Raw genomic sequence first — 24,000 nt, forward strand, 5'->3', positions numbered from 1 at the left:
AAGAATAGAACGTGAATTTACCTCTTGCGTTGTTCGTGTTAAAGACCCGTCATGTATGACTTTACTGGTAGACGATCCGAATCGTCCTTGGTATCCTTCGTTTTTGTCCTAGTCACGTTCATGTTTATCTACGATATAATCTGTCAACCAAGAATGTCCGGGAAAGCATTTCAGTGGTGTTTTTTTAAGCAATTGGATCTGGATCAATTCACAACTGTCACAAACAAAACAAGACAAAAAACACTTTTCAGTACATGGAACACACCATCTATCGTGTAGAAACTCGGCAACCAACAATGTTTTCTTTAAACAACAATGGAGCATTTCAAACACGTTAGAATGAAATCTTCAATTCATGTCTACCAATTAACTACCATTTCCGAAAACCCTACGGTATGAAACTCTTGAAAAATCTAACTTTAATTAACAATTAAAAGAAAAGCGTTTGTCAAATTGTTGGTATGATAAAAGTTCTTTGATTGCCGAAATAAGGGATTTCTCTATTGTGACGTCAACTATTGTCAGATACATAGAGATAACGAATTTATCGAAGAATAATCGAATACCTGACTCATTGCCTTAGTTTCTATTCAGAAATGTCAATGATGAAACGCCTGTTTGAAAATTGAGATATCACTGGATTTGTTGCAAGAACTTGGATGGCAGGCAAAATTCAACGGATGACTCCTTGCGGCCCCATTCCGTGATGCGGAAATGACATTCTCCAGGCTACTTAAAATACATACTGCGTATGGCCAACACCCATGCCGCCATAAATTTGGAGTTCAAGGCTAATGGCAAGCACATACCGCCAATTACTCAACATTTTTTGTGTTCCTTCAACATGCAAAACACGAGAAATGTGAAACAATAAGGATTCAGCGATGGCAACAGTTGCTGGTGGTGCATACTAACGAATTTCGAAATCAAGAAAGAAACCAACAAACAAAAAAAAAAGTAACAAAAAAGAAAACTTACATCATCACGTAGATACAACCTGAAGGGGCTCGTGCATTTAGCTTTGGTTGTGTAACCCACACAGAAACTAATAACGTCAGCGTTCCACAACAAAACTGCGTGTTATCATCTAAACGAAGAAATGGCCGTCTTTTCTGGTGAAGTGCCCACTACAGTTCTACTGTGCGTTTGATAATGGAGATAATGGTCGACAGCTTCACCAACTATAGACGTCGAAAATGTGGGATAGGTGACAAAACGGTGAAGAAGGCTGAGTATTGTATCCTTTTCCTTACCCTTCCCTAAGTACATTTATAAGAAAAAAATTCTTGGAAATTGTCGAGTTGCCAAATCGTTTAAAAATGACGTATTACGTAACTTAAATCCTCCTTCAAAATGATTTGAGACATACAAATTGATTGATTTTTTAAAAACTTTTAATTGCTGTATCATCGCATTTACGCATTGGTCATCGTTGGCCCCACTTGTCAAATGTGACAAGCATTTCGTGTTAAAAACACCTGCGGGAAGCCTCAAGGATAAACGAAACGGATGTGCAAGTCATAATGAGACGACATTTCAATCGTATCCTCCTTTGTTTGCATTGCACACGATTTTACTATTACTTAAAACATTAATAACTCTACATAACGCCCATTGTGATTTGGGAAGCGTTCATTAGCGTAGTCACATTTTATTTTGACAATCGTTCGGGGAGGAAAGAGGCCAGTTCATCATTAACATTAGCTGTTTTGTACAGGCCGATCTCATCGTGACGGAATAAGAGTTACGAAATGCAACAACAATGCTGATCCGGTTACAACTATCGACATATCTCCTAATCATGCCCTTCTCCTGAAGCCTCTTGGAACAGTTTTCATGGTCAAGGTGTAGCCCGTAGATGGGATAATACCTCTTGTGTAGCTTTTCTCTTTCGTTTTTATTGTTGAGAATTTCAGGTGGGTGTTTATCACGCCTTTTACCTTTTCTTGCAATACCAAATTGCTTCACTAGTACTCTTAATAATGCGAGCGCATTTTTATGTTGAAAAAGACAATGCCTTTGTTGCTGAACAGAAAATTGTTGGCTAAAAATACTTGGCTACCAATTTTCTGCGCTGAAAGTAGAGTCGAGTAACAGGTTAACGTATTACGCACCCAATGATCTTTCAATTGCAAACACCCTGGCCGACTTTAATTATTGAGGCGAAGGACGATATATTACTAGTTTTACAGGTCCGTTTTCTTCGAACGCGGTCGTACATTCTCCATTCAACAACCTTGACTATATATGGTGTTTGAATCAAGCGTCAGTAAAGGCGTATTTTTCGATAGGATGCTGGTGATTCAATTAAGCACCTGGTAAGAATGAATTGATGCGAAATTGTACACTGTTATAGTATATTTATATGTAGTTGAATATCGAATAGGTTACATCCATACAGACAGCCATACAATGTCAAATGTTCAGTAATGTATATATGTAAATTCACAGAGCGTGTTGACAGCCCAAAGTGATGAAATGAGAGAACAAAGGTATTGGGGACAAGAAGATAAAGTGGGGGGTCCATCTTTCCCGATTGTGTATCCAATTGAATGTCTTTTCGTGCGTTAATTATCCTTACGGATAGAAATTGTCTGAGAATATCCTTAAATCGTACAGGGAAAATTGGCCTGATAAATTAGCACGTCTCGTTTGTTTTTGTTTTTCTCTTGGTTCTTCTTATAAATTAAATTTTTCTCTCTCGACTACTAGAAGATTGTGATCATTCGAAAATATCAACGTTTTGACACTACGTTAGGAATTACTTTCAGTGGAATGCGAGCGTATTATCTGTCAACAAGTGATCAAATTCATTCAATTCGTCGCTTATACATTCAAACCAAAAGACGTGCAAGAAAAAACGCACTACAACGATGGAGCGGCCGACTTGTAAGCGAAGCCCATCAGGCATTTACTCCACTTGAAAGCTTCTGAGAAAGGGGACGACGTGATCGGCCATGATCGTGATATTTCACAACCAGTGAACGATCTGTAAAAGATTGTCCGTCCGTTCACGGGCAAGGTCGGACGGAAGTTGTTAACCATATTTGTACCGTCATCGCCTTTTAGGTGCCTGAATTTTTCGAGCTGAAAAATAACATTTCAAACAGAAACAAATGGTTAATCGGAGTAGAGACTTTCACTCGTCTAATATCATGCAGGTCTTTGGTTTTTGGGCATTTCAATGTCTTTCTCAGAAGTCGTATGTAGGAGACCGTAATCAATTAGACGAATCAAAAGAGTCAAGGACTTTTCATCGTCAACCATCGCATGACTTGCCTGATTTTCCGAAACTTCCAAAGGGGTATCAAAAATAGTCCAGATAACGATTTGTTGGCAGGCGGGAGTTGTCAACGAGCCGCTGTATCGGTAAAAAGATGAAGTCCGTCCAGGCAACAAATTGCTTAGCGAAATCGGATTTCTTAGAATTACTTCGTCACCATCTTTGGCTATTTCTCCGAGTTGTTCGACCAGAGGCTGGAAAGATTGGCTGTCACTCGACCCCACCTACAAATATTCAATTCTTAAATTCATTTGCGTATATTTCACGCAGGCATTTTTCTTAGTCTCGAGTTAGTTTAAAAATTGAAATGGATCAAAAAGGGAAACGCCCTTCATGGCAATAACAAATATCACCTTGAGGAAAATAGCCAAGACGGCCACACCGTCTTCGTATTTACTGGCCTCGGCGAACGATCCGTACTTGGTGTTAAAATGAACCATATGCATCTCAGCTGGATAGCTGGACGTGGGAAAACAGTAATACGTTAAATAAACTGAAATATTTTCAACTAAGCCAATCGTTTGTTTTAAAATACCCTTTAGATTTGATGAGGTGCTCGCTGCCTTGGCTCGAATTGTTTCCCCAGTGCAGGTGAAATTGAACGAATGCGAAAGTATTTTCCAATCCACCGCCAGTAATGTGAGGCATGTCATCTATGGGGTAGTCTGGTGGTAAGTTGAACACGGCTGTTTTTAAATTAAAAAATACATTTTTTAAAATATAATCAAGGAAGTGAAAAGAAAAGCAATTGTTTTTTTTTTCTTTCGTGGCCAAAAAGAAATAAATTCTAACCGCTATGCCCGTTGTTTATTAATTCCATGTTCTCGATGTTGCCATAATTGTGGAACGTAAATTTCGGGTAAGCTGTTAGGACGGTCGATTTTGGCTGGATGTCAATCGGAGATTGCTGAAGACCTCCGCAAGTCGGAAATTGACTGTGCCAACCCGTGGTATCTTGATGAATATAGTTCATTAAAATGTAATAATGACATTTTTGAATTTTCTCTCTATGATCTAAAAAAAAACAACAAATTGTGGCTAAAATAAGAGCATTACCTTTGTGGGTCCAGACTGGTTTGGCTTCTATGAAAAAAAGAAAAAGAAAATGGCATTGATGAATATTTTATTCTTTTAAACATTCATTAACACGCCAAGACGCTTGAAATCCTTCAATGACCAATCAAACAATAAAGAATGGCAAAATCTGTTTAAATCCATTCTCTAAACTACATTTCAGCTGGTTTAACTATACAATTATGTTCCATAGTTTAATCGCAGTTAGCCTATAAGGGTGGAACGATCAACAAATTGAACGATTCAAGTCTGGAATTCCAATTGAGCCTTCGTGTGTAAAGAAGCTAACGCCTTTGCTATGTAAAGTGAGAGTTACGTTCTTTCATCGTACGCGAGTCAAAGCTAACAATTGCTGCTGACAGTTGGAAGGTCATCGGGCCAGCAGCTAGAGGTTTGTTGTCCAACACAACCGGTTTAAACACAACAAACATTGATTTTGGGTGCAACACTAGAAACCGAATGAAAGTAATTCACAGAGAAAAAAAAAATGCCCTTCATCGCACGAGTTTCCCGCTCACGTTGAAAAAAAACGAAAGGATGTCTGAAATTCTCACGTCAACCGAACAAATAACCGACAAAAACAAAAACAAAAAACGAAATAGAGGAAACGTGAGGGCATGTGGTTCGGCCAACGAGTCTATAACATCCATTTTTATGTACCAGGTTACGCCTATTTGTTTTCAAGTTTGTCATTGAATGAAAAAAGAAATAATTTAGCCTTGAATTCTACATCCACAACAGAATTTCGAAATCCCTCCTAACGTCCACTCACACGCGATCTAACTATTGAAAATCTAAACCAAAAAACTAAGGCTACTTACTTATGATTTGCGGTTTCAACGTAAAATGTTCAAACATAGTGTCGTCTTCAGCGGCGCCGAATGTTTCCGCACTTGTGGTACGCTCCGTGCTAACAGGCAATGACGTAGTAGAGTCCGAAGAAGAACTGGTTTCTGGAACTCCTGCTGTGAAAGACATCAATTCCGGTGGATGAGTTTTCACCGTCAATAAAGGCGAGGCTGACGTCGTGGATGAAAGTAATGTCCCCGATTCCGGAGCGGATGTAGTTGAAGGATTCAACACTTTCGGAGCTACTGTCGTGGATGGAGACGGACTTTCTTCCAAAGTGGATGAACTCGTTGGTACTGCAGTAGCTTCCGGAGTAAAGGGTGCATCCTTAATAAATGGTTCTCCAATGATGGGATATCCGTTCACATCCATCAAGATTTGAAAGAGGACAATGACGATAGCAAAAGAATTGGCCACCTTGCGAATCACGTCCGATCGCGACACCTATAATCAAACAATTAGCAATAAAAATTTAATCCTACGTTGTTGCAATTAAAAATCTCTTAGCCGATTAGTGAAACGAATATTACCGCAAATGTAACCAGCATTCTCGGAGAGGGAAGGTCGAGTCTGCAACGTACAGAAGAACGCGCAAGAATTCCTTTTAGTTATTTAGCACAGTTTGGCCCCGCCCGAGGAAAGAACTTTTAGTTTCACTCTTCACGTTAATCGGCTTTAGAAAATAGTAAAGGCCAACACCGTGAATGTGCACTAGAAATTCGTTTCCTCGTTGGTTTCAAACAGATGCTTTAAACTAGGAGCTTGCCGCAACTGCTCGACGCTTCCTCGACGATGTCCAAAAGCCGAATCAACAAACGGGCCAGCCCACCATTCGGTCATATACTAGTTTACTTACAACAAAAAAAATTGAAGATACATGTAACCACCCTTTGTTTTTGTTTTTTACTATCTATCATACTTCCTTCTTTTTTCTTCGTCTACATAATAGTTCTCCATTCGCTAAACTATCGACCACACCCGACCGGTTTGCATCGATATTTCGGGACTGTCTATAAAAAAAAAAAAACAAGAGACCCTGAGCAGGTAAAATTATACTGTGTATATACCATCGGGGCAGGTTTCATTGCCGACGGCAAGCTCCAGCGCGCTAGAAAAACTATATGCACTCTACCCATAAGTAACACATGAAATTGCACCAATTTTGAACACGCCTAAAACCTATATAGGGTCATACACGCGTCTCAATTCAGCAAAATCACGATGCGTGGAACTCTAGCAGTCTGGAGCAAATCCTTTTGTGTAGCCACACACCGCATATCGTAAAAAATAAAATACCAACCTGTTTGCAACACGATTTTTGACAGTCGGAATAAATAAAAAATTATTTTTTTTTTCTTTTTAAGCAGCTTTCCTTGGGATTATCGATATCGTGTTGACGATCGTTTTGAAGGCCTTTCCGGTGGCATAAAAATCCCATGCTCAAATTGCAAATGTTTTATGGCGCCAAAATGTCACTTGGATCATATTTTTGTTGGGATGTTAAATAATATTACGTCATAAGAGCGAGACGTTAGCGAAAGTGAGATTTGAAATGTTGGGTTAACGATCGTTTTGCGAAAACTAGACTTTCTATTGCTAACGAATGAAATGATTGTTTGGCCATAGGTAGTTCAAAATCAGATATTTCAAAAAGAGGTTTCGCTTAGTCTTAAGATGGTACGTGATTGGTAATCCCTATGTACGCCGTATTCTAGAAATTTCGTGCACTGAACTTACCAGGACAGAAGTAAATTCCACGAACGTGATTGTTTAAGGTCACGCAAATCAGGAAATGAATTTGGGCGGGTATGGCTGCGAGGCATTTGACTGGCTGTCCTTTTGAAAATTTTCACAACTACGTCACAACTGCTAAGACGCAAAAAAAAAAATGATTAAAATGAAAATCTATGCCAAATTATTAATACCAAATGAATGGCATTTCATTTTTACCTTCGATAATGAACTGGTTTGTTATTAGGGCGTTCTCCGCTCGTCTGAGTCTATTCGGGACACGTTCTTCGGTTATGCTAATAGTCACTGGAAACTATTAAAGCAATTTTTACTCTCCCTTTTCAGCCGCCGTTCCACGCAGTGGTTAAAATAAAAGCGTCCTCGAATCTGATCGCTAAGAAACGTACAGCCATAACGCGAGTCTACACCAATGCAATAAACGGTTAGTGGTTTGGGATTTTTTAAAGAATAAATAGCTTAAGATGATGATAGACACGGTAATGTTTTTTTTCATGAAAATCACCCCCATAAAAAAAAAAATAGTTAACATTTTTTGTTGGTTAATGTTCGTCACAGTCGAGTAAGCAATTGACCTCCACCGGCTAATGTGTTAAATACTATCACGTTACTCAAGGTTGTTGGGGCAATAGTCAGTCTGTTAACCAATTTTAATGCGGTTTGAAAAACATAACTAAAACAAACAGCTGAACATTTAAAAAAAAACCAGTGAGTGACCGTTAAGTGATAACCAAAAGCGGCGAATATTTGCAGACATTTGGCCGCATAATGAGACCGCCATTCTTCCAATAAAAGACACCCTTGAAAAGCTTTTTTCTTCAATTTAACCGAAAACATTGTTTGGGTTTCAGATCAGATGACCCAGACCCTAAAAGTGAAATTGAAAAGATTGATGTCCGCAGCATTCAATAGATATATAACATTCGAATGTCTCACAATCTATTTGGTCAAGGGCTGTAAAAATACAAAAAGATTCAAGAAACAAAAGACAGAGAAATTAGAGGTCAGACTATATTTGGAGACCCATTACTGACTTTAAGTTACAAATATGACATATACATGTCGTAAAACATGTATGTGTCATATTATTTGCCTCGTAGCCAGAATGTTTCTGTTGTCCAAGACAAAATATAAAGGCCAAAGAGATGTGTTCGTCAGAAAATTAAAAACAATGGTTAAAAATAATTTCTTAAAATATTCAGTTACGTAATAAACGATTTTCGAATAAATTTGAAAATATATTATTTCGAAATGTTTGCCATTGTGATGATGAAGTTAGTGCTTTAAAATCTGAATACTCGCCACGATCGACCAACGTCAAATTAAAAATTAAAAAAAGATATAGAATACTAATGGATGTGTTTAGGATGAAGGTAAAATTGAATTGAAAGCGTAGCTCATCAAGCATTTGCTCCATTTTAAAGCTTCGGATTCAGGCGATTCGTTGTCAGTCAACGAACGAGAGATTTCGCATCCAGTGAACGATCTGTAAAATACAGTGCGTTCGTTCAACGGCTGCGGCGTACGGAAGTTGTTGACCATTGGTTCTCCAACCTCGTCTTTAATCATTCTGAACGCGTTCAACTATTGTCGAAGCAAGCGATCACGGTCGTGTTTCAAAGTGACACTATAGAGAATTCGACTCACCTGTCTTTCGGAAATTTCAATCGTGTTATCAAAAATGGTCCACGTGACGATTTCCTGGCAGTCGGGTGTGGTCAACGAACCAAAGTAGCGATAGAACGATGATGTCCGTCTGGGTAGCAAACGATTGAGCGAAAGAGGTGACCTTAAAATCGTTTCGTCACCGTTATGCACGATCTCTCCGAGTTGATCAACCATTGGCTGAAAAGCTTTGCTATCACTAGGGTGACACCTGTAAAATAAAAAGAGTTAATCATTCATTAAAACACTATTTCCTAAGTGTAACCAACGATATCTTACCGTAGCTAAGACTGCTAAAACGGCCAGGCCGTCTTGTGCGTTTCTACTGGCTTCAGCGAACGATCCATACTTGGTGTTATAATGAACGAAATGTAACTCAATAGGATAGCTATGCAGCGAGTTAAATGTTAGTTAACTCGATTGATGATTTCACGAAGAAAAATACCTTTGTGACTTGATGACATGTTCGCTGCCTTTAGAAGAGTCGGAACCCCAGTGCATGTGGATTTGAACGAACGCATAAGTGTCATTCAGCCCTCCGCCGCTGATGCCGGGCGTCTTGTCTTTGGGAAAGTCCTTTGGCAGATTGGCGGCAGCTTGTTTATTTTTGTAGAGTATAGAAAATAAAATGTCAGAAATCTACGCAAAGGGGTTATTTCCGCTTGTGGTAATGGTTTACTAACCACTATGTCCGTTATTGACGAATTCGAGGTTATCGATTAATCCGTAGTTGTGGAATTTTATACTGGGAAACGCTTCCAGCTCAGTCGATTTCGGGTGGATGTCGATCGGAGACTGCCGTCTTCCACCACACGTAGGAAACTTCTTAGGCCATTCCAGGTGATCTTTGTAAAACCAACATAATTTGAATTACCAAATGATGTATATGAATATTCAGGAAATTTGTATGTTAACGAGGAAAAAAGAAGCTTACCTTTATGCGTCCAAAGCGGCTTATCTAAATAATCAAAAAGAAAACGTGTTAATGAATTTTTTTGTGCGATGCAAGACGATTTTGCGATGTGCTTTGGACTAATTTAGGACTATACAACATGCAATCATTGGTCAGCGTAAAAAATAATTCGCCAGAAATATTCAAGCAATTCAAATGAATCTTCTTTAGGGTATCGATATTTGACATAGCTGGAGAAAGAGTTCGCACAAACCAGTTCGCCTCTTTTACAAATGAAAAGTGAGAGTTGAATGTGTACGCAATTGTTCCCTCTTTCGATCTGAGCTATGTCAAATGCCACGTCTCCGCTTTCATTTTTTGCTTTTCTTCTTTTCGATTCGCTGTAACGAACGTGATTGTCATCCAATAAAGAGCTAACGTACTCGGCCCAAATCTGACGTTTATTCCTAGAAAGAAGGTCGACGTATCAGTAGCCAAAGATTTTTGTATGATTAAACCTGTTTTCATAGAAAAGAAAGAAAAAAAAAGCAGAACAAGCTCTTGATCCAGAAGGAGGGGAAAAAAAACATGGCCTCGTGCGGGAATAACTACTAGCTACACACAAAAAACTACTGGTCGCGAGGAGACATCACGATTTTCTCGTTCCAGCAAATTGAAAGGTGAATTACAAGAGCTTTCTAACTGCAAGTTCACGTTATAATTATAGATTTAACTGTTAACAGAAGGAATGTTTTCCCTTTCAAAAAAGCTAAAAAAAAAAGGGAACAAAAACAAAACATACGTTATATTATTTGTCACGAAAAGAATGTAAGCAATAATTTGTTAAACCTTTTTTTTTTTCATTACATGAAACCTATCACATTTTCTAGATCAAGTCTGCCTTTGCCTCCATCTTTGTTACTGATTGAAAGTTCAGCCTTGATGTTGTATAATATAAATTATACCTGTTACCGGAATGCAGGGCATGTGCATTAGCTACTCTCAAATGTTTCGGGCTGTTTCAACTCCAAACTTTGGATTAAAAAACCATTTCTCATAGCCATTATTACGTAATTTAAAAACATTTCAGGACAGTTTTTCATTAGTGATGTCAGTAAAGATATTTTCAGTTATCACAACAGATAGATAAATAACTGCTCTTACGAAAATTGACCCCAAAACAAAGGCACTTAGCACAACAGGTTTTCTGGAGGACTATAGACGATTTTGCATAACGTAATAAACGACAACTATTTGCTACCACGTTGACCTTATCTTCAACAGTAAAGCCCTTTCCTAAAGCAATCGTGCTGTATAATGCATGAGATAGTTTTACTCACTTTTGGGTTTGGGTTTCTCGTGATTGCCTTGGTCTAATGTTGGAACACTGTGAATTTTGTGTGGCCATTTAGTCCTGATTGCTGCTTCTGCTATTGCCTCTGGCGTTGCGACCGCCAAAATTCGAAAGAAGACGATAGCAATTGCCAAAACATTTGTTACGTGAACCTGCAACATCTGTATAACATCAGTCATTAAAAAATAAAACGAAGCTAAATTAACACTTTTGGTTATCACGTCAATACAATCACTACCGCCTGCCAAGTTAATTAGAATAATCATCCTACCGTGAAAGCACTTCTTCAATTGAAACCAAGAATATCTTCCCGGCAATCACGTAAATCGGATTTTGATCGATCGAAGAAGACTTTTGATGTTTCACTATTCACGTTATCGTTTTCGAATATGATAATTTAAATGTGCACAATTTCACCTGCGTGAACTGCCCACCAATTGTACCCCAAGTGAGACTTTACCACCTCCGCATGAGAGTAACTTTTACGCGCGAATCCAACAGCCGAATCAATGGCTTTTAACGGTAGACGAATTCGTTTATATGCCGTACTATGCTCGGAAGTTCTTGAAATACTTTAAGAGGTCCAACCCTCCTTTCTTCTATCTGTGTCAATCTCGTTTCCCTCTTACCTGGCCACACTTTCTTTTCGCCCAATCGAACGACAACCAACCAGTTCAGTTTCAAATTCGCTTGGCAAGAACGGAGGCCACGTGTAAATAAATAAACCTTGTGATAGTAGCATTATACCGACTATACACCGACTTTGTTATCAGCAAACATTTTAGTTAGACCTTTAGTCTGCGCCCGAATGGATCTCGGTGTACCTATACCCATAGATTTTGGTTACATAGTCTGACGAACTAAATTTTTGAAAGCTATACTGGTTTGTATACTTTTCCTTGCAGAAAACATTTCTCGCATACCAATCACCTACCGGAATTCCCATTTCAAAATGAAGTTGTTTTAACACAAGTTACTCTCACTTCTAAAGCCGTTGTGAAATTTAGCGTTAACATTCTTGTCCGTGTTGCTTAAAGCATTGCCTATTGGTGCAAACTGAAAAGAGGGGCAGACTCCAGGGGGAAAAAAAAATGAAAAAATGGAGATTGATAAATTTTTTTTTGAAGTCAATGTCGTCACGTAACAAGATGGATAACACACCGACCCTGAAAAAAAAAATGAATTTCAATTTCGTGACAGTATAAGGGCAGGGTAAGCGAACGTGAACCAAAACTATTTTTACCGATTCAGTGCAACTTGGAAGTATGGCAAGGTTCAATAAGTTTACCTGCTTACTGAACCCACTAAACAAAACAAGAAAAAGTACTTACATTTTAATCGATTTGAATCACCGTTGGTTCGCGTCACGCCCAGCCAAGGAACTGGTTCGCTTCAGGGCAGACGCTTAATCCAATTACAGTGATAAAATTTTGGGAATTTTCTTTTCGCTAATTTGACGTTGGTACAAATTTAAACAGAACCATAAAGTGAGCACACGTAATTCAATGGAAAAAAAAAATGAAAGAAAGCCAATTCAACCCGTGCCATCTAGCTGCAGTTAAACAAGTATATTTTTCGTGAATGGCGCACGCGCTTTTTCTTCACGAAAAGTGCAGGAATTCTAACAAATCAACTATTGTGGTGCAGTAAAATTACCAAATAAATACGGCAAGAAATTGAAATGTTGCTTCACTCACTTACCATCATTTATTGTCATAATAACGCACAACTAGCTGCGCATACTTTGCTGAATTTCAGCATCCAATAAAGGCCAAAAATTGGGCCGCAAATGAGGAGGACATGATCGGCAACGATTTCGAAATTTCGCATCTGCTAGGAGATCTGTAGAACACTAGACGATCATTTTCTCTCTGCGATGGACGAAAGTTATTCACCAGATGTTCACCTCCAAACTCTCTACGTACCTGTTCACTTTTTTTTTTCACTCAGGATTCTTTTTTCCTTAATATCCTTATGTTATATAAGACCGGTCAATGTGTCTCAGCTTTATTCACACGTGTCCGTGTCTCTTATCATTTTTTTTTTTTAAAATAATTTTAAAGAAAAAATTATTTTAATATCATATATAAATTCCCCTAGTATAAGTTGTTAAGCTATACTACCTCAACAGCCTGTACTTTGCCAACTTAAGACAAGATTGTAGTCTTAGAATTTCTAGCCAACTACTAAGTAAGACTCACTTGGCGTTCGGAGATTTCCACCGGAGTGTCAAACACGGTCCAGATGACAATTTGCTGACAGTTGGGTGTGGTCAATGAGCCATTGTAGCGATAAAACGATGAGGTTTGTCTCGGGAGCAGATCTTTGAACGACACTAGATCCGTTAGGGTGGTTTCGTTATGATCTGCTATGACTTCACCCAACTGGTCGACCAAAGGCTGTAAAAATTCATTGTCACTTGACCCTACCTGTGTAAAAACAAAGTTGAATGAGTTTTAAAGACGCAAAAAAAAAATTAATTCTTATCACATCACCTGGAGGAAAATACCCAAGACGGCCAGACCGTCTGAATGCATTGTTGCATCAGCAAAGGATCCATATTTGGTATTATAGTGAACTAAATGCAGTTCAGCGGGATAACTACGTGTATAGAGACATTGAACAGTTAAATCCTACAATAAAGACGGGCATAAACTGGCGTACCTTTTAGATTTGATGAGGTGTTCACTGCCTTTGGTGGAATCACCTCCCCAGTGCAAATGAAATTGAACGAACGCATAAGATCCATTCAGTCCACCACCGGTGATGTAAGGTACTCTGTTTTCCGGAAGTTTGGCCGGAAGAATGTAAACCGCTGTCGGTAATCCGATATTAAGTCATTGATTGTCAGAAATGAGGGTTGGAAAAATGATGGAAACTAACCAGTGTGGCCGTTGTTCATCAAAATCATTCTGTCGATGTTACCGTAATTGTGGAACGCTAATTTAGGGAAAGCTTTCGTCACGGATGATCTTGGTTGAATATCAATCGGAGACTGCTGATTACCACCGCAAGATGAACCTGACAAATCCGCCCAAGAATTTGGATCTTGGAAATAAATACATTTTTAGTTGAATCGATCGGTAGCAGTTGATGTAATATAGTTTTTCAGAAGCTTGAAAAACCCGGGAAGTTTAAAGCTTCTGTTATCCTTGTACGCACAAACTTAATATGAGGTTATAAATGAACTAAAAACCTATTGCGACTGAACTTTCCAAAGTATAAAAAGATAAATGCACTTACTTGCATACCACTTGCTCCAACTGCTAGCTGTCATCAGAAAAAACATTTTAGAAATTCGTGAACATTGTAAGAAGGACCATTATCGCTAGTTGGGAGATAGCGTTCATTAGCGCACATTTCCCAATTAACAAATCCAAACGTTGCATAACTCTGGCGACACATTTCTACGAATACTTACGTTTAGAGATTGATTTCTCGTAAATCCAATGTTCAAATACTGAGCTGCTGTGTTTAAACCGCCATGTTTCATCTGCGGATCTGGGCACACTGACGGGGACTGCGTCCATGGGAACCAAAACATTAAACATAACAATGAAACTAACCAGAATAACTTTCAACGATGAGCTTTTCGTCCACAAGTTCATCATGGAAATGTTACAGAGCCTGTCGAAGCTTGCCAAAGTCTAAAGACCGAATCACCCCTACCAACACTTCGCCTCTTATAGCTATTTAACCTCCGTATGACATGACCATATTCTGCATAAAAAACAGTTACAAAAGTGCGTGGTCAATGACCACGTCAACGTGATCAATAATTCGAAACGTGCTGTTCATAGCTGTTGGAAAACTAAAGCAAAAAAATTTACAACCGTAGCATATCTTGACAGTGTAACAATTGATGATTTGCGTTGGGAGTTGCTACAGCCGAGCTGTTAAGAACCTTCAGACCATACACGGATCTGCTCGAAGCTTTCGTTCGATAACCGTCACCTAATTTTTTTGCTGGTTACTGACTAACCAAGATGACACTACACAGACGATTTGTCACATCTGTCCATCATTTTTCTTCTTTCCTTATCCTTTCATGGTTTTGAATAGCATGATCTGCAAGCCTGGCGAATCGGAATGTAAATTCCGAATGATCTTTTCCCACTTCCAAACATCATTCAAACAAGTCCATTGAACTTTTCCATTACTGAATAATTTAAAACGGACACACCTTTTTTAAAGTACATGTCCAATGTCTAGTGAACAAGACATCTTAAAAAAAACAACAAAAAAACAAGGAAATAGCGTGTGGCCAAATATCAAGCATTTTGATAAGAAAACCGGTTTCAGCAACTTTATGGTCACTTATAGGGCAGTGGAAAGAATTGTCTACCTAATCCAGCGCTGATGAGATGACTGCAAATGCCGGGATCGTGAAACTACCTTGTTGGAAATGTAATTCCATTCCTCACCTGTTTAAATGACCCATAAGCCAAGTCCAAACTAACAAGCCATTGATTAAACAAAGATTTCCCAATATCATTAAAAACTGAATCTTCTTGAACAAATTCGACAACAATTCAGTGTTCTCCATAGAGAATTCTATATTTATGCGTTGCGGAAAAAGAAATAGAATAAGAAATTTAAGTATTTTAGTTACCTTGTCTACCCCACACGTCACGCTACACGATGAAAACCGTGACCAGCATGCAAAGATTCAAATACCAATCGCAAACAACAATGTCCTACTTTACTGTTCTCCGCTTCATCGTGCGTGAAACGTAACTAAACTGAACGATTATCTTGTTGATGAAATAATTCAAATCAAATAGTCTTTCAGCACGATCGACTCACACCATTAACTGTTCTAGATTCACCATACACTTTCACGGATAGAGTTGTAACCTTCAAATACTTAGCGACAGTTCATGTACAACTTGGCAGACAGGAATGCAGTTAACAAGGCCGAGATCGACAAAAAGCGTGACGAAGATGAGCAGGAGGGTCAAACATTCCCCAAAATCTGTTTCCATAACTTTTGAATGTCCCTTTACTCCATTTGTAAGCATCGGCAAACGGAGAGTAAGGGTCAGTCACAGATAATGGGATGTCGGGGACTTTGTTCGATCTATAAAACACGGTGCGATCGTTGACAGCTTGCGGTGGACGGAAGTTATCCACCATCCGATCACCCACTTCATCTTTGAGGCTTCTAAACTTGTTCAACTTTTAAAAAACCATCATAAAAATCGATAATTTTGAGAATGTTAAAAAAAAAGCCTTTACTTGTCTTTCAGATATTTCAATTGCCTTATCGAAGATGGTCCAGATGACAATCTCCTGGCAGGCTGGAGTGGTAACAGATCCAAAATAGCGATAGAATGTGGTAGTCCTTTTGGGCAATAGATCAAAAAGCGAAACGGATTTTCTTAAGATCGTTTCATCGCCGTTCTTAATTATCTCGCCCAGTTGATCAACCAAAGGCTGATACGATTTATTGTCTTCCGGCACCACCTGTATGGAATAAAACCAGCCAATGGCTAATACTTACAGAGCATAACAACAAAGGTAAACGATAAATTACCCTAGCGAAAACTGTCAGAACAGCAAGACCATCGTACGAATATCTACTGGCTTCAGCAAACGATCCGTATTTGACGTTCCAGTGGACCAGGTGCATTTCGGCTGGATAACTACAAACCGATGGAAGGTGACGATATGGAGATCGATAGTTGAATTTCTTGAAGTATTTACCTTTTCGATTTGATGAGGTGCTCGCTGCCTTTACTGGAATCATTTCCCCAATGCATATGAATCTGAGCAAATTGGTATATGCCATCCAACCCGCCGCCGCTAATATGGGGAGTCTTCTTTTTGGGATAGTTGATCGGCAAATTGTAAGCCGCTGTCTTGAAGAAAAAATTGCATTAATAAGTAATGGTAATGAGATCGCCACAAGAGAATATCTGAAGGAAAGAATCCCTTTTATAAGAACAATTTTTAGAAGGAAGAAGAACCTAACCGCTATGTCCGTTGTTGATCAATTCCATGCCTTCAATGAAACCGTAATTATGGAATTTAAAGTTGGGGTATGTCGTGATGATTGTCAAGTTTGGTTGGATGTTAATCGGTGATTGCTGTTTTCCACCACACGTTGGGAATTTACGGGGCCAAGCCTCAGGATCTTGACAATCAGAAATCAATTAATGAAAATACGCATAATAAACTATGTTTCTCTAAAGGAAAATCGGCAAGAAATTAAATTTTTAAAATTTGTATTACCTTTGTGAGTCCAGGCTGGTTTGGCTTCGAGAAACAAATGAAAAAATAAAAGGTTAGTTGCTTTGATACAGATTCATAAAAATAATAACTACCATAATCAGGGCCCAATAACTAATTTCATATTCTTCACTACATCGTTAATAAACGGACCCACGTTTCCCAAGGCACGTCCAAAAATAACATCGTCCTAGTCGACAAGAATGATCAAATACATTTACCTAAATGTGCACTTAGTCGTCGGTTCTTACACCTGTCCTACATTTAAACTAGTTTATGATTATCGTGACAGTACCTACTGCTGGCGCTATTTCTTTAGGTTACATAAAAAATAAACAAAGGACAACGAACTTAACACGAATTTGGCTTTTGAAATTTGAAGGTTACAATTGTGATAGCCAAAATAATAAGACAATGAAATGAAAGTATCATCGACAGTTATAGCCATCGTGAGTAAATGAAGGTTACCGACTTGGTGCAACTAAAAGAATGTTGTTCCAAATAGATTTTTGAACTAGCATATCAATGAACATTTAGTAAACAATGGGCAGCTGAGAAAAAAAAAAAGAGCAAGCACAATACAATAAAACGAAAGGATTGTCGTGCGCGTTTGAGTAAAACAAAACATTTCAAAAAAATTAATTACACGCATCACGTCGAGATAAAATTGTAAACCATTAAAAAAAAAAAACGTGGACAACAAATTCCTTAATAACAAGATAAAAAAACTGGACTAAAATTAAAAACCTGATTTATTATTCACAGCAGCAAATTGATGGTCTTGAATTTAGAGCAGTGTCTCTTTAAACGAGTTCCTGTCGTTTCCAATCAATCCACATTCATCAAGACTTTGAAAACTTTTCCTTAGACATTCTTACAGGGTAAAATCGGCAACTTGTCTTTTCAATGAATAACAAATCAACTAGCTAAGAAAATATCTAACCCTCTTTCATCCAAACACTACAATATTAAATAAACGTGCACTTACGTTTCCAGTCTGGCTTTCTGTAATTGTAGGTCCATTTTCTCTTTTACAGCTTCTGATGTGGCCGGTAATGCTTCCAACGTCTCCGTCGATGTTGCAGGCACCAAAAGTCGAAAGAAAACGAGTAGTATGACAAGATTGCTAATCACGCTCGATCGCGTCATCTAACAGATACACACAATTGAAAATAAAATCTTTAAAAATTAAAAATACACAAAATTCTAGATGTTACCTTGAAGGATAGAACACACCTTGCGTTGAAAAGGTTGTGTACGGTAGTTAACACTAAACCGTTTTACCTCGTTGACTCCGTGTTATCGTTTGAATCTGTAACGATGCTCTAAAATACACAAACAGTTATTGTCCCGAAGATAAGCGATGGCCAGCCGCGACTGTGGTTGAAGTTTTCTGGACGATGTCTAACGGCTGAATAAACATTGATAGCAATTGGCAAATTAGTTTTATATGTACTAGTATTATTTTTTTTGTAACGTGAGGATACGTATCCTTTCTCTTCATGTCAATCTCGTTTTCTCAGTACCTACTACTTTCATTTCGTCCAGCCTTAGCGCAAACTGACGACAGGACCAGTTTCAAGAAGGATTTCTAAATAGACTTGAAGGCAGGCCGGTAGGTAAAATCATTCCGTCACTCATCTGTGTCCCTTTAATCGACTATGACTTTGTGTACTAGAATTAAACAAAAGGGAAAACTTGTGGTTAATAATCATATAGCGTGAACTGAAGTCGTTTACCTGAGCATTAACAGCTACTTTGAACCCAACTAGCCATGCCAAGCTCAAACATACCGGTAGAAATCCTTGATAAACCAGGTTGTAACCTTGTTCATGTCTTACACTTGATGGATCGACAGACAAATTCTGCTCGGCATGGATACGGATAGGAAACTCATCACCCTACATTAACGACCTCAGCAACAAATAGCACAGCGTTACGCATTACCTGCGACGTACCAATTTTGTAACGGACATTTACACGATTGGATGAGACACGAGCATTTTTCAATTGTACTTACCACTTATCGTATAGGCAAAACCCGTTCTTGTGTGTTACTCAAGCTTCGCTGGAATCATATCCTGAATCTGGCCAGCTATGACGACGTAAAGAGGCGTTGCAGAGCAGAAAGCCACTTGATGTCAAAGAGTTTTCTTTGACTACAACGTATTCAAGCCAACCTAGTTTTATCAGTTCCAATGCTGACATAGTTACACACTGAAAAACGATTGTAATGGATCTACACAGAGAGGGAAAGAGAATGAATCTTTCAAGCTTAAAATGGTAGGCAAGTAGACGAAACACGAACAGTTATGTACAAAACTTGAGGGCTTTCACCTGTCCATACAGATTGGAGACGGAGAGAGGCAAATGTCGAACCACACGAGTGCGATGCTAAGTGTCATTTAATTTCAGTGCTAAAAGTGGACCTCTTGAAGTAGAGGATGGGGAGGGAAAAAAAGGTGATAGAAGAAAAGAAAGAAATGAGAAAAAAGCGGCCATTATGGATTTTTGAACATCCCTTCCCTAAGTTCCGGTGTAGTGATGAATACTTAGAAAATTTGCTGCTTCTCGGAATTGCAGGAACAAAAAGGTAAGAGAAACAAACACAAAATAAACAAATGCCGATGGGATGAAAGAAAAAGTAATCACTGGAGGCGATGAAACAGGTGGAACATAAACACAAAAACCATCAGAAAATTCCAGAAGGCATTTGCATGTATGCCACTCATTTCATAAAATCTAGTTGGTTTCCCTTTCCATCGCACCCCATGCAGGTGATTAAGCTGTAATGCAAATACTACACAACTAGTCTGAAAACAATTGTAAAATACCATCTTACCTTTGGGACCGTTGCAGGTGAGCATCGATAGGATTCGCTAAAAGTGGCACAACGTAAAATTTAGAAACATAAACGCCCTGCTCTGCCTTAAACCGCTGAGGATAGGTACGTTGAATTTGACGTTAACAGGTTCTCTACCTAAACCATCTGTCCGATGATACAAATATCATTAAGGGCGGTGAAGATCATCACGCGTCTCTTGCACGACACAGACACAGACAGACGTTGGTTTCCCTCTTGTCACTTCGATCACTTCCTATGGAAGGTGTTTGGTAAATTCTTCAAATGAATCCACCTCAGAAGTTGATTAATCAAAACAAATAGACAAAATGAAAAACTGCTAATGATCAAGTGCCCGTTCATTCGTTCGTTCAAAGAGAATGTTGTTTTTTGTATTCACGTTCGCCTTCGACAATGATCTACATAGACGAGGATACAGTTAGAAGCTAAACACAACACGTAGGGGAAAAGCTCAATTACGTGGCGTCAATCGTCGTACGGATTTGCGTTAGAAAGTTGTTCAATTAATCTGCTGCTAAAACCTTCCTCCGGTGACGACGACGTAATTTATCACCAGCAGGCACGTCGTAATTCGATAAACACGTTTTTTATTTAGCGTTTTCATTTGTGCCAATTCTCCTAAGCAAAAATGGTTCGGAGATGAAAGAGAAAAGATACGAGCCTCTTTTTTGCTGACTTTCTGAATAAGCTTTTCACTTTCTATTAATCGGTGAAACTGATGTCGAACAGATGCAGATATAAAAAAAAACTCTTGTAAACTTAGAAATTTCTTTGAGCTACCGGCAAAGTGAATAGAGTCCACTTGTGAAATTGAATCATAGCTGGAGTCCTTCTTTTCTTTTCGAACCTTTTTCTTTTTACCATGTCACAGCATTTCTTTATGCAGATTAGCTAATGACTTTTTAATAAACAAATTTGTCTTGCGCAAAAAGGCATGCTCCATGTTAACAACCGCCCGGATGTCTTCGTGTAACATAACCGATGAAAACCATTAAACCATCCTAATTACAGATCTAGGAATGGCATTTATTCAAATTGATTTATATAATTGTATTAAGTTACCCAATCGAATAAATAAAATGATTAAAAATTATTTTATAGCGTAACAATAAAGTCATAGTTACATGAGCAACATTGATCCTGCAAGGTTGCTCCAACAAGTGACACGTTACGATCGACATGACGTCATATGTCAGTCAGGAGATGCTCATTTGCTTTATGGCCAAGATAAGGCATAGTTAACTAGACATTGACCCCATGTTAAGACATCCCATAAGGGTGTGGAAGTCACAGGCCACGATTCTTTCAGTTCGCACCCATGAAAGCGTCGGTAATAGATAGTGCGTCCCTTCAACTGCTGCGCCGGACGGTAATTATTCACGAGTTGTTCATTAGCAGCGTCCTTGAGGCTTCTGAACTTATTCAACTGTAACCCGAATTCAATATTGTTTTCATAATTGAGGATTCACGTTTTAGGTTTAGATTAATACCTGTCGTTCTGAAACTCTGATGGGGTTTTCAAAAACCGTCCAGGTGACGATTTCATTGCAATTGGGCGTGGTCAACGACCCGCTGTAGCGAAAGAATGAAGTGGTCTTTTGAGGCAAAAGATTTTGGAATGACACGATCTTGTCCAAAATGGTTTCCTGCTGATCAACAGGGATCTGGCTAAGCTGGTCGACCAAAGGCTGGAAAAATTCGTTGTCAACTAATCCCACCTGTACAATAAATCAAGATTGAATTCTTGTCAAGGTGTGTAGGATGGGAAGTTCCAGGTAACAAGTTAGCACCTTGAGAAAGATTCCTAAGACGGCCAGCCCATCCGGGTGAGTCGTGGCATCTGCAAAGGTACCGTACTTGGTGTTGTAATGAACCAGATGCAGCTCGGCTGGATAACTTCGAACCGAAATAAGTATTAAGAAAAAAACGTGATGGATTCGTAGGTCTTGTGGTACTATATGAAAATCAATAAACATGATACCTTTGGGATCTGATGAGGTGTTCACTGCCTTTCGAAGAGTCGCTTCCCCAGTGGAGATGGAATGAGTGGAACTGGTATGTGTCGTCCAATCCACCACCGGTGATGTAGGGTATTCTATTTGTGGGAGTGTTGGCGTTCAGACTGTACACAACTATCATGAGGAAACGTGTTCATTTATTAGAAAGCAAGTATGATCGGGGATTGAGTGATTCAAAAGTAGGTGATTTATGACGAAACTAACCAGTGTGTCCGTTGTTCAATACATTCATTTGATCAAAATTTCCGTAGTTGTGGAACGTGAATTTCGGGTAAGCTTTCGTTACCGACGATATTGGAAAAATGTCGATTGGCGATTGTTGGTCGCCACCGCAAGATGAACTTGGCAAAGTCGCCCAAGCGGCGGGATCTTGAAGATAGGGGATTTTTTTTTAAATATCAGAATTAATTGTAATTAGAACAACTTTTCTCTTTTCAGGTTTATGCCCTAAAGATATGGCATAGAACTACCGTCGACAAATCGAAAAGAAAACCCCTGTTGATTTTGTCTTACCTTGATAACTCCAGGTTGGCGCTGAAAAATAAAGAGAGAGAAAAAATACAATTAAGCAAATTAACGATAGCTACATTCATTTCAGTATTACGCAAAGAGCAATTCGATTTGAAGACGAACAATTCGTAAGAATGAACATTAAAGTTAGACCATATTTGAACAGAACACTACAGTACAGAGAGACTTCATCGCCGTTTCTCAAAATAAAAAGGAAAATGCAAAACTAACCATTAAAAAAGTATATTTGTGCATAAAACTTACCTTTCCATGTAGCTTTACTCCAATGTTCAAACATTGAAGAAGTGTACACTTTTTTCGGTGCATTAGCGTTCTCAACTTTTCCCGGTTCGGGAATTTCTGTCTCGTGCTCACCGATTATCGGGAACCCGTTCCCAGTTGGCAATAATCGAAAGAATACGACGATAACGCCAAGAATGTAAATCGTTTGTCCATCTGTTATTTAAAGATGAAAAAAAAATTCGACAATTGTTACGATAAGACAATCAAGCGCATTCGCACCGCTTCCTCCAGCATGCATGGCCCGCATTGCGATATTTCGGAGGCTGAACTAGAGGATCCTTGTAATTTTCGTGGAAATCAATTCCGGATGATTAGTCCTTAATGAATTGTCCAAATGTGCGTTTGTCTTTGAAGAGCGCTGATCTTGCGGATGATGAGCTAGGGTTTAGATTCGAAGACTGAATGGTGACTTTCCTCGACAACGTCTGCAGCCCAAGTCCAGCAGTTCAACTGGCTTCAAGTGTTTATAAAACTGCAACGCCCACATTCATGTCTCATCTTCAACCAATACCAATGCCATCCACGACATGATGACCTAAATATTATAAGGTCATTGTTAACCAGTCAGAACAGTTCCCACAACAACAACTAAACTCCACAACCAAAACAGACTCAAGCGTAAGGATTTCAAAATAACGGTAGTCTATTCGTAAGAACATTTATCACGATCATGTCAACTTAAAAAGCAAAAAATGCGTCGTTTTCAGACATTTAATTAAAACAAAAAATCATATTCAGTTTTGGCTTTTTCATTTATATGCAATTGCAAAGGAACTCGTAGCGCAATGGAACCTAAGGGCCAACTTTGCAGCTATGCAGAATAAGGAAGACAGATTTCCATCATAATCCATCAAAAAACTGGTTTCTCTTGGTGAAGTTGTGAACATGCCGATGGCCAGTTATTTGGGGACGAATATCTTCGTCATTTTTTTGGAAACCTATTCTTCTTATGGACTGTTATTGGCAAGCTAACACCATAAGTTTGTTTTTCTTTTCTCGTTTGTATTCTACGTGTATTCTACACTGAACCGGTTTTGCTAGACATTTGTACCGATATAGCCTGCAAAGTTTTCCATCGACGTTTCACTAAGATCCTCGATTCGATAAACTTAGAGTGAACGACCTCATTTGTCCTGGCATCGTTTGTTGATTTCCAAGTCCTTTAGAAGGAGATCCTATTTTAGTCAATTTCAACTTACCTGTTTACTG

General features: G+C 38.7%; 5 protein-coding genes and 2 long non-coding RNA genes across 7 annotated transcripts; 2 read left to right on the forward strand and 5 right to left on the reverse strand.

Moving 5' to 3' along the window:
- Window positions 1–210: 210 nt before the first annotated feature.
- On the forward strand, window positions 211–2,487 carry LOC123474776. The gene is made up of 2 exons (XR_006649804.1): window positions 211–393; window positions 595–2,487. It is a non-coding gene; the product is annotated as an uncharacterized LOC123474776 (long non-coding RNA).
- LOC116926321 (carbonic anhydrase 2) lies at window positions 2,344–6,070 on the reverse strand. Its single transcript, XM_032933170.2, has 8 exons — window positions 5,737–6,070; window positions 5,179–5,650; window positions 4,340–4,366; window positions 4,076–4,237; window positions 3,819–3,969; window positions 3,637–3,742; window positions 3,280–3,507; window positions 2,344–3,087 (listed from the first exon to the last, which is right to left on the reverse strand). The coding sequence occupies exons 1-8, from the start codon at window positions 5,752–5,754 to the stop codon at window positions 2,866–2,868; spliced, it is 1,386 nt and encodes a 461-aa protein (XP_032789061.2). The 5' UTR covers window positions 5,755–6,070; the 3' UTR covers window positions 2,344–2,865.
- Window positions 6,071–7,877: 1,807 nt separating this feature from the next.
- On the reverse strand, window positions 7,878–11,397 carry LOC116926325 (carbonic anhydrase 2). Its single transcript, XM_045177393.1, is given in 7 exon segments — window positions 7,878–8,539; window positions 8,603–9,008; window positions 9,066–9,216; window positions 9,304–9,465; window positions 9,555–9,578; window positions 10,853–11,027; window positions 11,138–11,397. Coding segments are annotated over 6 exon segments (1,140 nt in total). The 5' UTR covers window positions 11,138–11,397; the 3' UTR covers window positions 7,878–8,317.
- LOC116926379 lies at window positions 9,463–10,772 on the forward strand. The gene is made up of 3 exons (XR_004396070.2): window positions 9,463–10,192; window positions 10,256–10,340; window positions 10,403–10,772. It is a non-coding gene; the product is annotated as an uncharacterized LOC116926379 (long non-coding RNA).
- A 1,022-nt stretch (window positions 11,398–12,419) lies between the features above and the next one.
- LOC116926326 (carbonic anhydrase 2) lies at window positions 12,420–14,553 on the reverse strand. Its single transcript, XM_045177396.1, has 8 exons — window positions 14,288–14,553; window positions 14,110–14,136; window positions 13,750–13,914; window positions 13,531–13,681; window positions 13,362–13,467; window positions 13,068–13,295; window positions 12,990–13,012; window positions 12,420–12,783 (listed from the first exon to the last, which is right to left on the reverse strand). The coding sequence occupies exons 1-8, from the start codon at window positions 14,475–14,477 to the stop codon at window positions 12,621–12,623; spliced, it is 1,053 nt and encodes a 350-aa protein (XP_045033331.1). The 5' UTR covers window positions 14,478–14,553; the 3' UTR covers window positions 12,420–12,620.
- An 844-nt stretch (window positions 14,554–15,397) lies between these two features.
- LOC116926332 (carbonic anhydrase 2) lies at window positions 15,398–18,246 on the reverse strand. The gene is given in 7 exon segments (XM_045177392.1): window positions 15,398–16,332; window positions 16,403–16,511; window positions 16,573–16,723; window positions 16,841–17,002; window positions 17,101–17,124; window positions 18,086–18,110; window positions 18,112–18,246. Coding segments are annotated over 7 exon segments (1,164 nt in total). The 3' UTR covers window positions 15,398–15,774.
- Window positions 18,247–20,995: 2,749 nt separating this feature from the next.
- LOC116934328 (carbonic anhydrase) lies at window positions 20,996–23,239 on the reverse strand. The gene is made up of 8 exons (XM_032941887.2): window positions 23,011–23,239; window positions 22,753–22,944; window positions 22,492–22,512; window positions 22,183–22,347; window positions 21,942–22,092; window positions 21,751–21,856; window positions 21,451–21,678; window positions 20,996–21,386 (listed from the first exon to the last, which is right to left on the reverse strand). Exons 1-8 carry the CDS (start codon window positions 23,036–23,038, stop codon window positions 21,177–21,179), a joined length of 1,101 nt encoding a protein of 366 aa, XP_032797778.2. The 5' UTR covers window positions 23,039–23,239; the 3' UTR covers window positions 20,996–21,176.
- Window positions 23,240–24,000: the final 761 nt, after the last annotated feature.

This window comes from Daphnia magna, linkage group LG7, assembly GCF_020631705.1.
Source record: "Daphnia magna isolate NIES linkage group LG7, ASM2063170v1.1, whole genome shotgun sequence".
NCBI classification, from domain to species: domain Eukaryota; kingdom Metazoa; phylum Arthropoda; class Branchiopoda; order Diplostraca; family Daphniidae; genus Daphnia; species Daphnia magna.

Bases quoted from the DNA above. Each gene is read 5' to 3' on its own strand.
- LOC116926321 (XM_032933170.2), bottom strand. The intron at 4,238-4,339 runs GTAATGCTCTTA...ATATTCATCAAG, and splicing joins ACCAGTCTGGACCCACAAAG to ATACCACGGGTTGGCACAGT. The intron at 3,970-4,075 runs GTTAGAATTTAT...ATTTAAAAACAG, and splicing joins AATAAACAACGGGCATAGCG to CCGTGTTCAACTTACCACCA.
- LOC116926326 (XM_045177396.1), bottom strand. From the start codon at position 14,477: ATGATGAACTTGTGGACGAAAAGCTCATCGTTGAAAGTTATTCTGGTT. The intron at 14,137-14,287 runs GTAAGTATTCGT...TTCTGATGACAG, and splicing joins CGAGAAATCAATCTCTAAAC to CTAGCAGTTGGAGCAAGTGG. The intron at 13,468-13,530 runs GTACGCCAGTTT...CTATACACGTAG, and splicing joins CACCTCATCAAATCTAAAAG to TTATCCCGCTGAACTGCATT.
- LOC116934328 (XM_032941887.2), bottom strand. From the start codon at position 23,038: ATGCGGGCCATGCATGCTGGAGGAAGCG. The intron at 22,945-23,010 runs GTGCGAATGCGC...TTTAAATAACAG, and splicing joins CATGCATGCTGGAGGAAGCG to ATGGACAAACGATTTACATT. The intron at 21,857-21,941 runs GTATCATGTTTA...TTCGGTTCGAAG, and splicing joins CACCTCATCAGATCCCAAAG to TTATCCAGCCGAGCTGCATC.